The sequence below is a fragment of the Equus caballus genome, chromosome 20, assembly GCF_041296265.1.
Source record: "Equus caballus isolate H_3958 breed thoroughbred chromosome 20, TB-T2T, whole genome shotgun sequence".
Taxonomy (NCBI): Eukaryota; Metazoa; Chordata; class Mammalia; order Perissodactyla; family Equidae; genus Equus; species Equus caballus.
The window spans coordinates 34,929,002-34,942,944 of record NC_091703.1 but is presented as its reverse complement, the minus strand read 5'-3'; the positions used below and the strand labels follow the sequence as shown (position 1 = coordinate 34,942,944).

Below are 13,943 nucleotides of genomic sequence, written 5' to 3'. Positions count from 1 at the left end.
GTAACATGCCTGGCATAAACAAAAGAGACATTTAGCCCCAGGTTTTCAAAAGGGGACACTGCTCCAGGGGACATGAAGCAGCATGCTAGAAACAGCCAAGAGGAAAGGTGTCCTCCGCGCGTCCCCATCGCCCCCTTCTTGCTCGTTAGAGAAGCGAGGCCAAAACTGAGGCCGAGCCTTCTATCTGGTGACCCAGAAACTAGAAAGCAACCAGAAGCGGGAGAAGCACACGCGGACCAGATTGGAAATACAACCGCTGCCGAGAGCCGGAAAGCTCAGACGCTCCGCTTGTTACCTAAAACCAGGTAGGGGATGCAGAAGCCACACCTGGACCCAGGCGTGCCTCGCCTTCGGTTCCCCGCTGGGCTGAGGCCAGGAATGGAAGGCATTCTCCCCTGCAGGCCCCAGCCTAGGACAGCCACTGCCGTCTCTCCGAAGCCGCTCTCTGGGGAAAAAGGCCAGAAAGAGCGTACTGGCTCCTTTAAGGCTCCTCTTAGCCCTCCCTCCCCCGCCCACGTGACCCGGGGCGGCCGCGCGCCGGCTCGGCCCCCCGCGCAAGCGGCGATGGCGGCGGCGGCGGGAGCTGCAGCGGCGGCGGCCGCCGAGGTGCGGAAGGGGAGGGGGAGAGGCGGGTGCATGCCCGCGCGCGCGCCCGGGGGAAGCGCGCGCCCGTGCAATGCTCCGGGGGTGCAACGGGGCCGGGGGGCCCGGGCGGGACTTGCAGCACTCCGGAGGGCCAGCACCGGGGGCGGATGAGGGGACCAGGGGGTGGGAGGTGGGGGGAGTGGGCACGGAGGCGCGCGTGCAGCCGCCGGCTGCCCCCGAGTGGGCGGCAGGCGCCGGGGCCCCAGGAGCACGCGCGAGGGGCACGAGGGGCCGTCCACCGGGCTGGGGGGCAGCGGGCGCTGGAGGGGTTGGTGCCCGGGGTCCCCGCGGCCTGGGGGACAAAGGGGGAGCGGCGCGTGCAGCCGGGAGGAGGGGGCGGGGCCGGGGCGCGGAGGCCCCGCCCCCTCCCCCTCCTCTCTTCTCGGCCCCTGAGATGCGGGGTCTACCGAGAGGGAGGGGGTTGATGCGGGCCCGGGGGAGGGGTCGTGCGGCCCCTCCGGGCAGCCGAGGCCGCGGAAGGGGGGGCCCCCATAGAGGAAGAGGTAGGCCCCGGAGCCTACTCTCTCTTCCCAGGGCCCAGGCGTCCTGGGCCCCCCAACTTCCTACTGGGCTGACCAGTCCTCCTATCCCTTGTGTCCCCTCCCAGGGGGAGGCCCCTGCTGAGATGGGGGCGCTGGTGCTGGAGAAGGAGCCCAGAGGAGCCACCGAGAGAGGTGAGTTTCTGGCAGAAACGGCCCGACTGGACCTTCACCTCCCCCAACACAGGATCCCCTGAGTCCTAAACGCTGAACTTTTTATCTTCCCTTACAGTTCATGGCTCTTTGGGGGACACCCCTCGTAGTGAGGAGACTCTGCCCAAGGCCAACCCTGACTCCCTGGAGCCTGCTGGCCCCTCATCCCCAGCCTCTGTCACCGTGACCGTCGGCGATGAGGGGGCTGACACCCCTGTAGGGGCCACACCACTTATCGGGGAAGAACCTGAGAATCTCGAGGGAGATGGGGACCTCCATGGGGGCCGCATCCTGCTGGGTGAGAGGCTGCGGAGTCTGAGGGGTGAGATGGGGTAGCCTCTGACTCTGCCTTCCCCCTTATCTTGTCTTCTGCCTGCCTGCCTGTTTTCCAGGCCATGCCACAAAGTCGTTCCCGTCTTCCCCCAGCAAGGGGAGTGCCTGTCCCAGCCGGGCCAAGATGTCAATGACAGGGGCTGGAAAATCACCCCCATCAGTCCAAAGTTTGGCTATGAGGCTGCTGAGTATGCCAGGGGCTCAGGGGGCAGTGGCAGCAGGACCTGAACCCCCTCCTGCTACAGCCGGCCCAGAGGGGCCACCCAAGGTCCACCGAGCCAGGAAAACCATGTCCAAACCCGGCAACGGACAGGTGAGGATTGGAGGAGGATTGTGGGGAGTGAGAGAGACAGGGGTAATCAACAGGGGTAATCAACTGTAAATAGCTTGTGGGCTTTTGTTACAATTTAGCTTTAGGCTTTCTCTAATCTATTCACAGCTTCACATATTTACCAAGGGGTTACTGTATGTTGAATTCTAGGCTGGGGTTTAATCTGTGAACACACAGGTTCCTGTCTTCCTGGAGTTTACATTCTTGGGGAGAGAGGAGTAGAAGAGAGAAGTGTCAATGAGTTAATTATGTAGTTAATGTCTTAATTACTCTTATGGTAATGACTGTGTAAAGAAACTTCAAACCACTCTTCCTTTCTACCTCAAAGCAAGCCCCAAGGGAACTTTTCCTCCCTACTTTGAAACTGCCCCTGCTCCATTTTTAAAGATTTTGCCAAGTCCCTACAGGGAAGGAGATGAAGGCCACAAAAATGACAGAGAAGGGAAATGACAAAGGCCCCAGAATCTCACAGGCTTTATGACAATGTTTTTAGGGCTCTGGATATCATTTTGTTCTGAATGTGGTTTGAGTAGCTTTAGTCAAGGCCTTAACCTTTGTTTTCTCATCTGTAAAATGGGGAGAAAGGGCCTGCTTCTGCGTGCTTGAAGAAGTGAGTGAGTGTTAGGTATGGGATGTGCTTGACACGCTTCCTCTCCGGGAAACAGCAGTTTGTGTTATTGCCGTGTTCTCAGTACTCAGATGGCATTGTTGAGGGTGTGGCTCACCACTCCACCCCCACCTGGCGCTCCAGGCTAAATGTTCCCTGACCTTAAGTGTGCTCCCTCTCACCCTCAGCCCCCAGTCCCTGAGAAGCGGCCCCCTGAAGTGCAGCATTTCCGCATGAGTGATGACGTGCACTCCCTGGGGAAGGTCACCTCAGGTCAGTCCCACCCCCCACCCACCTGTGGCTTGGCCTGGCCCGGCCTGAGGGGTTAGAGTGCAGGTCTCATGCCTTTCTCTCTCACCTTCCAGATGTGGCCAAGAGGAGGAAGCTGAACGCAGGAGGTGGCCTGGTGAGCCAGGAGAGGCAGGGAACAAGGCCTCTCCACCTGGGGGGCTGCCCTCCCCGGAAATGGGAGGTTGGTGGGGGAGTGCCAGGAGCTTCAATTTTTTGATCTTTTCCTAGTCAGAGGAGTTGGGCTCTGCCCGGGGTTCGGGAGAAGTGACCCTGGAGAAGGGAGACCCTGGGTCCCTGGAGGAGTGGGAGACAGTAGTGGGTGACGACTTCAGCCTCTACTATGATTCCTACTCTGTAGATGAGCGTGTGGACTCTGACAGCAAGGTGAGAGGGAGTGGCTACCCTCCTGGCCAGCACGCCTGCTCTCCAGTCTTGCCTGCCTTACTTTTTCATCTTCTGAACACCCACTAATTCACTGCCCCATCCTGTCTATAACTTGTTCCCAGTGTGTGCTCCACCCCATTCCATTTCCTTACCTCTCTCCACAGTGGTGACCACCATCCTTGACTTTGGGTCCCACACCCCACTTCATGGTTTACTTGCTATTTGTTTGTTTATGCCTTTGCTCTTTGTTTGGTTTTATCTCTTACACGTTTGCTTTTGCAATATAATGCTTAGTTTTGTCTATGTTGCTTTCATTTAATGTTTTATTGTAGAAACTTAACGAATATACAGGAAAGAATAGAGGAGTTCGGGGCCAGCCCAGTGGCACAGCTGTTAAGTTCGCACGTTCTGCTTCAGCTGCCCGGGGTTTGCTGGTTCGGATCCCGGGTGCAGACATGGCACGGCTTGGCAAGCCATGCTGTGGTAGGCGTGCCACATATAAAGTAGAGGAAGATGGGCAGGGATGTTAGCTCAGGGCCAGTCTTCCTCAGCAAAAAGAGGAGGATTGGCAAATGTTAGCTCAGGGCTAATCTTCCTCAAAAAAAAAAAATAGAGGAGTGAGCCCTATGTGGCCGTCACCCAGCTCCCACAATTACCAAAACACAGCTGATCTTGACTCATCTCTTTCTCCCACAACACACACACCTACTGGATTGTTTCATAGCAAATCCCAGAGATCATATCATTTTATCTACAAATATTTCCATATGTATCTCTAAACAAAAGGCCTATTTCTGTTTTCAAACATCGCTGCATTGCTGTTTTCACACCTAAGAAATTTACCAGTGATTCCCTCATACCATCACTTGACTACCAGTCCATCTTCACATTTCCTCACTTGTTTTATAAATGGATTTTGGTTTGTCCAGATTCAAATGAGGTCCACACACTGATTTGATTAACATTTGTGTTAGCTCTCTCTTGATGTATAGCTTCCCTCATCTTCTAAAAAATTTTTTTCTTGCCATTTATTTGTTGAAGAAACCAGGTCAGTTGTCCTACACAATTCCTCATGTTTAGGAGTTGGCTGATTGGATGGGGATTGACGCATTCCTCTCTGCCCAATATTTCTTTGTTTTTTTTTTTTTTTTTTGAGGAAGATTAGTCCTAGGCTAACTTCTGCCGCCAGTCTTCTTTTTGCTAAGGAAGACTGGCCCTGAGCTAACATCCATGCCCATCTTCCTCTACTTTATATGTGGGACGCCTACCACAGCATGGCTTGCTAAGCACTGCCATGTCCACACCAGGGATCCGAACCGGTGAACTCCAGGCCGGCGAAGCTGAATGTGCTCACTTAACTGCTGTGCCACCGGGCTGGCCCCCCTCATTAGCTTTTCATCTAATATGTTTAGCAGCCATTGGTAGTCTTGCCTATTTATGAACTTCATAAAAAGAGGTCATACTATACGTCTGTTTTCTGGAACTTACTTTTTTTTGCTTAATGCTGTGTTGCCAGGATTCACGTGTGTTGTTGCATCTAACTATAGCACCTTCTTTTTCACTGCTGTATAAAATTGTACAAACCCTCTCTTTATCCAGCCCTTTCCCTCCTTACATTCACCTCCACCAGGGAGCCATGCCTGCGTAATTGTTGTTTTCTCTATCTCCCCTCACTGTCTGAGGCGTGGGGCTTGGTTGTGTGCTGCTCTGCCTCTCTCCCCCAAGTGCCCCCCAGGAGAGAGCTGTGGCCTGGGGGTTGCTGTTTCCCCAGACCCACTTGGCCTCTCTCCCAGTCTGAGGTTGAAGCTCTCGCTGAACAACTGAGCGAGGAAGAGGAGGAGGAGGAAGAGGAAGAAGAGGAAGAAGAAGAGGAAGAGGAGGAAGAAGAGGAAGAAGAAGAAGATGAGGAGTCAGGCAATCAGTCAGACAGAGTGAGAGCTGGAGATCTGAGTCCGCAGAGGAGGGGGTGTGGGCTGGGGTCCAGGCTCTCTAACTCTCTTCCTCCTCCCCAGAGTGGTTCCAGCGGCCGGCGCAAAGCCAAGAAGAAATGGCGGAAGGACAGCCCCTGGGTGAAGCCATCACGGAAACGGCGGAAGCGGGAGCCTCCGAGGGCCAAGGAGCCACGAGGTGAGGAGGCTCTTCTGCTTTTGGGTCCACTCCTCCAGCCTCCCTCCCAGCCCCCAGAGAGCGCGCACGTACACACACGCTCACGCATGCACACCCGCATGTACCACATGTCCAGGCACCTGTGAGCTCGCACTCTCACTCTCTCTGTCTCTGTGTCAGGAGTGAATGGTGTGGGCTCCTCAGGCCCCAGTGAGTACATGGAGGTCCCTCTGGGGTCCCTGGAGCTGCCCAGCGAGGGGACCCTCTCCCCCAACCACGCTGGTAATTGCCAATTGCTGGGATAGGGAGCCACTAGGGGGCGCCCTCAGGGCTGGAGGGAACTGGGAGGAGGGGGACCCCGCTGGAGCTGGGGTGTCCATGGCCAGGCTTTGGGGGTTCTGGAACATGGAGGGAAAGGCAGGGTGGGAGTGAGAGGCCCCACCAGGGGTCCCAGTGGGTGAAGGACAAGGCCTCCCTCAGCTCCCTTGTTCCTCCATCCAAGGGGTGTCCAATGACACGTCTTCACTGGAGACTGAGCGCGGGTTTGAGGAGTTGCCCCTCTGCAGCTGCCGCATGGAGGCGCCCAAGATTGACCGCATCAGCGAGAGAGCGGGGCACAAGTGCATGGCCACGGAGAGTGTGGATGGAGAGGTGGGCCTCTGGGCTGGTAGGAGAGGTGCCAGGGCGATCCAGCCCCAGCCTCACTTCTCTTCTCGCCCATCCTCACTACCCACAGCTGTCAGGCTGCAATGCTGCAATCCTCAAGCGGGAGACCATGAGGCCATCAAGCCGAGTGGCACTGATGGTGCTCTGTGAGACCCACCGCGCCCGCATGGTCAAACACCACTGCTGCCCGGGCTGTGGCTACTTCTGTACAGCGGTGAGTGACCTGTGGGGCAGACAGGCAGTGTGTCCCACAGAGGAAGGGGCTCCCAGAGCCTCACCATGTTTCCCTGTCCCCAGGGCACCTTCCTGGAGTGCCACCCCGACTTCCGTGTGGCCCACCGCTTCCACAAGGCCTGTGTGTCCCAGCTGAATGGGATGGTTTTCTGTCCTCACTGTGGGGAGGACGCATCTGAAGCCCAGGAGGTGACCATCCCCCGGGGAGACGGGGTGACCCCACCAGCCGGCACTGCCGCCCCTGCCCCCCCACCCCTGGCCCAGGATGCCCCTGGAAGAGCAGACACTTCCCAGCCCAGGTACTGTCCTCCCCTTTCCCTTCTATCTGTTGCCTGCCCCATCCCTGTCGCCCCCGACATTGGCGCCTTCTCCCACAGCGCCCGGATGCGAGGGCATGGGGAGCCCCGGCGCCCACCCTGTGACCCTCTGGCTGACACCATCGACAGCTCAGGGCCCTCCCTGACCCTGCCCAATGGGGGCTGCCTCTCAGCCGTGGGGCTGCCACCTGGGCCAGGCCGGGAGGCCCTGGAGAAGGCCCTGGTCATCCAGGAGTCAGAGAGGTGAGTGGGGGATTGGTCTCAGGGGTGTGACTAGGGCTGGGGCTGTAAGGGTGGATCTGATGTTGATGTTGAGGCGGATGCTTGAGGAGCCCACGCCCTCTCCCTCCCTCACCATGGCAGGCGGAAGAAACTCCGTTTCCACCCCCGGCAGTTGTACCTGTCAGTGAAGCAGGGGGAGCTGCAGAAGGTGATCCTCATGCTGTGTGAGTATTCCGCTCATTTGTTCAGCAAACCTTGATTGAGCACCGATGATATACCAGGCACTGAGCTCGGGGCCAGGAGTGCAGCAGTGAAGGACATTGTCCTTTCCCCAAAGGACTTAAAGTGGTTGGGGACACAGACACAGATAACCTGGAATGATGAGGGCTTTGGCAACGATGAGCACATAGGCTCTGGATACTGTTCTGAGTGCTTATACACATTCACTCACTTCAGCCTTCCCAGCGGAGGCTCAGAGAGGTTAACTACCTTGCCCAGTGCACAGCGGTGGTACTAAGGGGCAGGGCCAGTTTGAGCTCAGGCAGAGCTAGTGCTGTTCACTCCTTACTCTCTGATAAGTGCCATGGTGGAGGCAGCACAAAGAAGGCCCAGGAGGGGGTCCTGACCCAGGTTGGGGCCCTGAGAAGCCTTCCTGGAGGAGGTGCCACCTGCCCCCTAGCTCGCTTACCACTTGTCCCTCCCTCTCCCGGTGTGGCGGGCTCTCCCCGCAGTGGACAACCTGGACCCCAACTTCCAGAGCGACCAGCAGAGCAAGCGCACGCCTCTGCATGCAGCCGCCCAGAAGGGCTCCGTGGAGATCTGCCACGTGCTGCTGCAGGTCAGCACAGGCCCGGCCCCCTGCCTCATTGACCAGGCCCTTGGACCCCTCCCCTGCCCATCCCCTCCCTGGTACCAGCCCATGTGCCCCCTCCTCGCAGGCTGGAGCCAATATCAATGCAGTGGACAAGCAGCAGCGGACGCCGCTGATGGAGGCCGTGGTGAACAACCACCTGGAGGTTGCACGCTACATGGTACAGCGCGGTGGCTGTGTCTACAGCAAGGTGCGGTGGCTGGGCAGACTGGGGCCCAGGGTCAGGGACCGGTTAGAGGTACCAGCCAGAGGACTCATCTGCCCACATCTCCCTCAGGAGGAAGACGGTTCCACCTGTCTCCACCACGCAGCCAAAATTGGGAACTTGGAGATGGTCAGCCTGCTGCTCAGCACAGGACAGGTGGACGTCAATGCCCAGGTCAGCGGCCCAGGCTGCCCGCCCAGCCTGGCCCCAGGTTCTTGGCTCAGCCTCAGGCGCTGGGTCCTCTTTCTCCTTGGCTGATCTCTGACCCTCCTCCTGCCTCTCATGCTGCTCCAGTCCGTCACCACCTTTTCCTTCTTCATGTGTATTTTTCTTGACACTTTTTCTTCTTTTTATTTATCAGTTTTCCAAATAATGAGTTGCAGCCTTAATCTCTGGAACTATCCAATAAGATTCTTTATTAACTCTTCGTTTTTTGTATGTTGGATGTCTTAGAGTCTCTTACTGTCATTCTTCTCCATCTTTGACTCGGTCCATCCTTTGTCCAGAAGGAGCCCCTAGAAGTAGGCTCCTGTGGTTTCTAATATGACCCAGTTGCCTTTGAGAGCAAACTTACCTTTCAGCACATTTCCTGCCCCAGACTCAGAATCTGCCATTTCTCTAAGCAACTCTAGCTCCTTTAAATAGGAAAAGTTTTTTAGAGATTGCCATCTGTGTGCCTAGGAGTGTTTATTGCTATAGGGTCACTGCTTCTAGGACTTTTGAGTAGGCAAACTTGGGAACTAAGTATTTTTTAGAAAGAGAAAAATTACTCCACAGCCTTGAGTGATAGACACTATCAGTCCCATCTTAAAGATAAGGAAACTGCCGTCTAGAGATAATAAGTTGCCCAGGGTCCTGCAGCGTGTGCGTGGTGGAGCTGGGAGTCTGCTCCAGAGCGCATGCTGTGGACCACATGCTGCTTTGGTGAGCAGGGCTGCTAGGGTGCCCTGGGTCAGGGCAAGGGCTGCCCCCCATCTTCGTCCCTCCCTCTCTGCCCACCCACAGGACAGTGGGGGGTGGACACCCATCATCTGGGCCGCAGAGCACAAGCACATCGAGGTGATCCGCATGCTGCTGACACGGGGCGCTGACGTCACCCTCACGGACAACGTGAGTGACAGTTTGGTTGGGGTGGGGATGGCCCCTGGCCCTGAGGAAGGTAGAGCCTGGGCCCATCCTGCCCCCTCCCACCTCCACAGGAGGAAAACATCTGCCTGCACTGGGCTTCCTTCACCGGCAGTGCCGCCATCGCCGAGGTGCTACTGAACGCCCGCTGCGACCTCCATGCTGTGAACTACCATGGGGACACGCCCCTGCACATCGCAGCCCGGGAGAGCTACCACGACTGCGTGCTGTGAGCCCCCCGCCTGCCCCACGCCTGACACCCCTCCACCACCTCTCGCAGCCCCAGACCCCACGGGCTTCCTGTCCCCTCCCAGGTTGTTCCTGTCACGTGGGGCAAACCCTGAACTTCGGAACAAGGAGGGGGACACAGCATGGGACCTGACTCCTGAGCGCTCTGACGTGTGGTTTGCACTCCAGCTCAACCGCAAGCTTCGGCTCGGGGTGGGAAATCGGGCCATCCGCACGGAGAGGATCATCTGCCGGTGAGCCCAGGCCTCTGCACCCAGAACCACCTCCCACCCCTCCCCAGGCCCCGCTGAACCCTCAGAACATCCCCCACACCCTCCCATGCCCCACTGAGTCCCCAGAACCGCCTGCCTCCCCACTAGGGCTGCCAGGTACAGCAAATAAAAGTAGAGGACAGCTGATTAAATTCGAGTTTCACATGAACAGTGCATACTTTCTTAGTATGAGTGTTCCATGTGGTGTTGGGACATACCTATACAAAAAATTATTTTTTTATCTACTTGAAATCCAAATTTAACTGAGCGTCCTGCATTTTACATGGTAGCCTTACTCCCCACATCCTGATGAACCCCCAGAAACGCCCCTTCTCTCACCAGCCCACTCCCCAGGCCCCAGGGACCTCCCAGCCCCCTCTTCTCACCCTCACCACATACTCTAGCCCCCAAGCCCTGTCTCCCTTCTGCCAGGGATGTGGCTCGGGGCTACGAGAATGTGCCCATTCCCTGTGTCAACGGCGTGGACGGGGAGCCCTGCCCCGAGGATTACAAGTACATCTCAGAGAACTGCGAGACGTCCACCATGAACATCGACCGCAACATCACCCACCTGCAGGTGAGCAGGGGGCTGGGCCCTCCCAGAGGGACACCCAGAGCTGCTGAGTACAGATAGGCAAGTTGTAGGCCAACAAGGGCAGCTGGAAAGAGAGTGAGGCTGAAAGGGAGCTCTGGTGTGGGCTTACATCCAGCTGGGGAAGACCTCCTTTTCCTAGGACACATGAAGGTATCATGTGGGCTCGTGGTAGCCCTGGGGACACCCCATCAACAACATCTTGATTCCCCCTCACCGGAGACCATCACCACCTGCTGTCCTAAAACAGGGACCCTAGAGAAAGGGCAGCAGCTGGGGAGGGTCAGGGAGCATTGAGAGTTGAGGGGCCAAGGCTGGTTCTGGGGATTGAGCTGACCCCTGACTCCCACCGCAGCACTGCACGTGTGTGGACGACTGCTCCAGCTCCAACTGCCTGTGTGGCCAGCTCAGCATCCGCTGCTGGTATGATAAGGTATGTGCCCTTGCCCTGGCCACTCCTTCAGAGGAGCTAGCCTCTAACTAACGCCAACTCCCTGGGACCTTGTCCCTCACCTCCTGCCCTGTCAGGGAAGTGGCAGAGAGGGCAGGGCAGGACCTGGCATTCCCAGATGCTGCCAGGACAGAAATGGGCCTGGCCCAGGGACATGCAAATCAAGGGGATGGTTGTGTACTTCCTGTTCGCTGATCTCGGAGCATCTGTGGCCTCCCCCAGCCCATCCCCCCCTTTCTCTGGGTTGGGGTCAGCGGTGGATTTTTCTGTGGAGTCTTGGGAGTCCCAGACAGCTGGGCTGGGCGCCACACAGAAATTACTGTCCTCCCCTCCTCAACCCCAGGACGGGCGGCTGCTCCAGGAATTTAACAAGATCGAGCCGCCGCTGATTTTTGAGTGTAACCAGGCGTGCTCCTGCTGGAGGAACTGCAAGAACCGCGTAGTGCAGAGCGGCATCAAGTGAGGCCCCGCCCTCACCCCGCCTCACCCCCCTTCGTCCCCTCCCGTGGGGCTTCCAGGTCCCTCCACTCAACATCACCCATTCTCCCACCCCCAGGGTGCGACTGCAGCTCTACCGAACAGCCAAGATGGGCTGGGGGGTGCGCGCCCTGCAGACCATCCCCCAGGGGACCTTCATCTGCGAGTGAGTCTGGGGATGGAGGGGTACCTTGCCCCTGGGGGCGAGGGATGGGTACATGGCCACTGCTGACTCCCAGGCCTCCCTCTCTGCCCTCCACCCTGACGGGTCCCACCTCTTCTCACTGACCCCTCTCCAGCCATCCTTCTCTGACCCCTGTCCCCACAGCTGAAGACCGCGCCTGCCTCTACTCTTCCCAGACCTCAGGGTGTCACCACTGCCCATGTCTTCCCTGCTTCTTTCCCCCTCGGTGTATTTCCCAACCTCAGACACCCCTCCCCTGCCCTTCCAGCTGGGGAAAGAGCCAGTTTTGGAGACAGACCTGGGTTTGAGCCCCGCTCTGCTGCTGGGTGTCCTTGGTCAAGTTACTTAACCTCTTTGAGCCTCATTTTTTTGGTCAAAATGGAGGTGTTAACAGGTCCTTTCTATCTGCCTCTTCAGGGGCCTCATCCCTCTCTGTCTGTTCTGTCTCTGACCAGCATCCGTAACATCTTCCTGTTGCCTTGCTCCTACCCCATGACCTTCCAACTTAATTTAGGTCTCCTTTCGCCTTTAAAAAAAAGGCCTCAGCCCCACTTATCTGTGTAAGGGACCATCCATTTTCTCTGTCACGTCTTCTCCCAACTTCCCTGACAAGTGGCTCTTCTTCCTGGGCCCATTTCCCCACTATCCGCTCATTTCTGTGCAAATCTGCCTCTACCTGCCTCACCCCTCAGCTGATGCTGCCCTCCCTGCCCCCCCTGTGTGTCTCGGTCATCATTCTCCTGCATCTGCCACCGTGCTTAGCTCTGGCTCCCATGACACTGTCCTCATCCTTCCTGTTCGCCAGTTCCTCTCCCTCTGCTTTCCAAATGTGAGGTCCTCGCTCCCGGCTCCTTCCTGGAGTTCGTCACAGCTCCTGTGGCTCCATCCTTTCCTGCAGCCCTGACCCCTCTCCTGTTCTTCAGTCTAGCATCGCCACCACCTGCTGGGTGATTTCCGGTCCACAAACCTCCCAGCATCTCACCTGACCAGATATCCTCACCAAGGCCACCTGCCTGCAGATACTGACCCCTTCACCCTAGAGGCGGGCTTGTCCATGCTCACCCTTGGCTTCCCCTGGCGCGGCTTGGGCCCTTCCCTTTACCTTTCCCACCACTGCCTCTCCAGCTGTCCAGTGGAGACCCTCACTGGCAGGAGTGTCTCCTATGTTGTCCCCTCACATGCTTACATCCCTGTGTTCCTCCTCCTGACTCCCCCGCTAGAGGGGAGCCACCTCTCTCTGCCCACCCCGATGATGTCCTCTGGGCCCACTATGGCCTGGTCACCCATCCCAACCCCAGCCATGTTGATCCGTAAGATTCACGGACAGTGACTGGGGCAGCTGAAAATAGTGGAAGAGGATTCCATGGGGCTGTGAGGAGAGACAGGGCCTGGACCTGGCTCCCCATAACCGCTGCTCATCTTCAGAACCACCACTTCCTGCCCGCCAGGTATGTCGGGGAGCTGATCTCCGATGCTGAGGCCGATGTGAGAGAGGATGATTCTTATCTCTTCGACTTAGACAACAAGGTGGGCAGGAGACCCCTCTGCCCCCCTACTCCCAGTCAGCAGATGGAAACCTGGGGAGGAGGGACTGGGTGGACAGTGGGTGGGAAGGTTGGCCAGGCAAGCAGGATGGTGGTAGGTGTGAAGAGTGACGCCTTCCCCTCAGGATGGAGAGGTGTACTGCATTGATGCTCGTTACTATGGCAACATCAGCCGCTTCATCAACCACCTGTGTGACCCCAACATCATCCCCGTCCGGGTCTTCATGCTGCACCAAGACCTGCGATTTCCACGCATTGCCTTCTTCAGTTCCCGAGACATCCGGACTGGGGAGGAGCTGGGGTGAGGTGTCCCAGGGTGAGCCCAGGGGTGTGGGAGATGCAGCAATCCTGGACCAGAAGCTGAAGGCTGGAGAGCACCTGGTTTCCAGGCATGGATTAGAGCAGAGCTTCCCAGATGGCAGTGTAAACAGCGTCCTGAGCCTCACAGAGAGATTGTGACCTGTAGATTTGGGATGGGCCCCAAGACTGGATTTCTAACAAGTTCCCAGGCAGTGCTGGGGCTGCAAGTCCCTAGAACATATGAGGGCTTAGAACCCATCAGGAGAAGAGGAGGGGGTGGGTGCTTTGGGATGGGCTTGGGCAGCTGGGTCTGGGTCCTAAAGGTCCCATGTGTTCCTCTGACAGGTTTGACTATGGTGACCGCTTCTGGGACATCAAAAGCAAATATTTCACCTGCCAGTGTGGCTCTGAGAAGTGCAAGCACTCAGCCGAGGCCATCGCCCTGGAGCAGAGCCGCCTGGCCCGCCTGGACCCCCACCCTGAGCTGCTGCCTGAGCTCAGCTCCCTGCCCCCCGTCAACCCCTGAGAGCGGACCACACCCTCCCCTCCCCACCCCTGGATGGCCACCGGCTCAGCAGCCGCCTCTGCCACTTGCTGCTCACAGCCCACACCTGGGGATGCTGCCATCTTCTCTCCCCCTACCCCTTCACACATTCCTCGGCCAGAGACCCCAGCCAGGCCCTGGAGGTCTGACAGCCCCTCTCTCCCAGAGCTGGTTCCTCCCTGGGAGAGTGACTTCAGGGCTGGCCACCCCCACCCCTACCCCCATTCCCCATTGCTGAAGATTGATGAATTGAAATGGGCCTCTATGCCAACTGGTTTCCTTTGTTCTCAATAAATGTTGGGTTTGGTAATAACTGTCTGGG

At 57.6% G+C, this 13,943-nt stretch overlaps 1 protein-coding gene across 4 annotated transcripts; it reads left to right on the top strand.

The window, feature by feature from the left end:
- Window positions 1-504: 504 nt before the first annotated feature.
- EHMT2 (euchromatic histone lysine methyltransferase 2) lies at window positions 505-13,934 on the top strand. 4 transcript variants are annotated; one of them, XM_023624649.2, is made up of 28 exons: window positions 513-606; window positions 1,253-1,319; window positions 1,417-1,635; window positions 1,730-1,983; window positions 2,797-2,881; window positions 2,974-3,014; window positions 3,128-3,283; window positions 5,077-5,214; window positions 5,296-5,410; window positions 5,570-5,671; window positions 5,892-6,040; window positions 6,126-6,269; window positions 6,353-6,588; window positions 6,667-6,849; window positions 6,970-7,052; window positions 7,560-7,666; window positions 7,767-7,889; window positions 7,977-8,078; window positions 8,910-9,014; window positions 9,104-9,258; window positions 9,344-9,511; window positions 9,962-10,106; window positions 10,477-10,554; window positions 10,916-11,031; window positions 11,129-11,215; window positions 12,682-12,760; window positions 12,903-13,078; window positions 13,423-13,934. In XM_023624649.2, the coding sequence occupies exons 1-28, from the start codon at window positions 565-567 to the stop codon at window positions 13,601-13,603; spliced, it is 3,636 nt and encodes a 1,211-aa protein (XP_023480417.1). In that variant the 5' UTR covers window positions 513-564; the 3' UTR covers window positions 13,604-13,934. The 4 variants fall into 4 exon arrangements, with proteins under 4 accessions (XP_023480418.1, XP_023480417.1, XP_023480414.1 ...); XM_023624650.2 differs by lacking the exon at window positions 5,570-5,671 and having other exon boundaries at window positions 505-606; XM_023624646.2 differs by lacking the exon at window positions 513-606 and having other exon boundaries at window positions 947-1,319.
- Window positions 13,935-13,943: the final 9 nt, after the last annotated feature.

Excerpts from the sequence above, each read along its gene's own strand:
- EHMT2 (XM_023624646.2), top strand. The coding sequence starts at position 1,040 with ATGCGGGGTCTACCGAGAGGGAGGGGGTTGATGCGGGCCCGGGGGAGG. Across the intron at positions 1,984-2,796 it reads CCAAACCCGGCAACGGACAG|CCCCCAGTCCCTGAGAAGCG; the intron begins GTGAGGATTGGA and ends TCTCACCCTCAG. Across the intron at positions 11,216-12,681 it reads CAGGGGACCTTCATCTGCGA|GTATGTCGGGGAGCTGATCT; the intron begins GTGAGTCTGGGG and ends CCTGCCCGCCAG.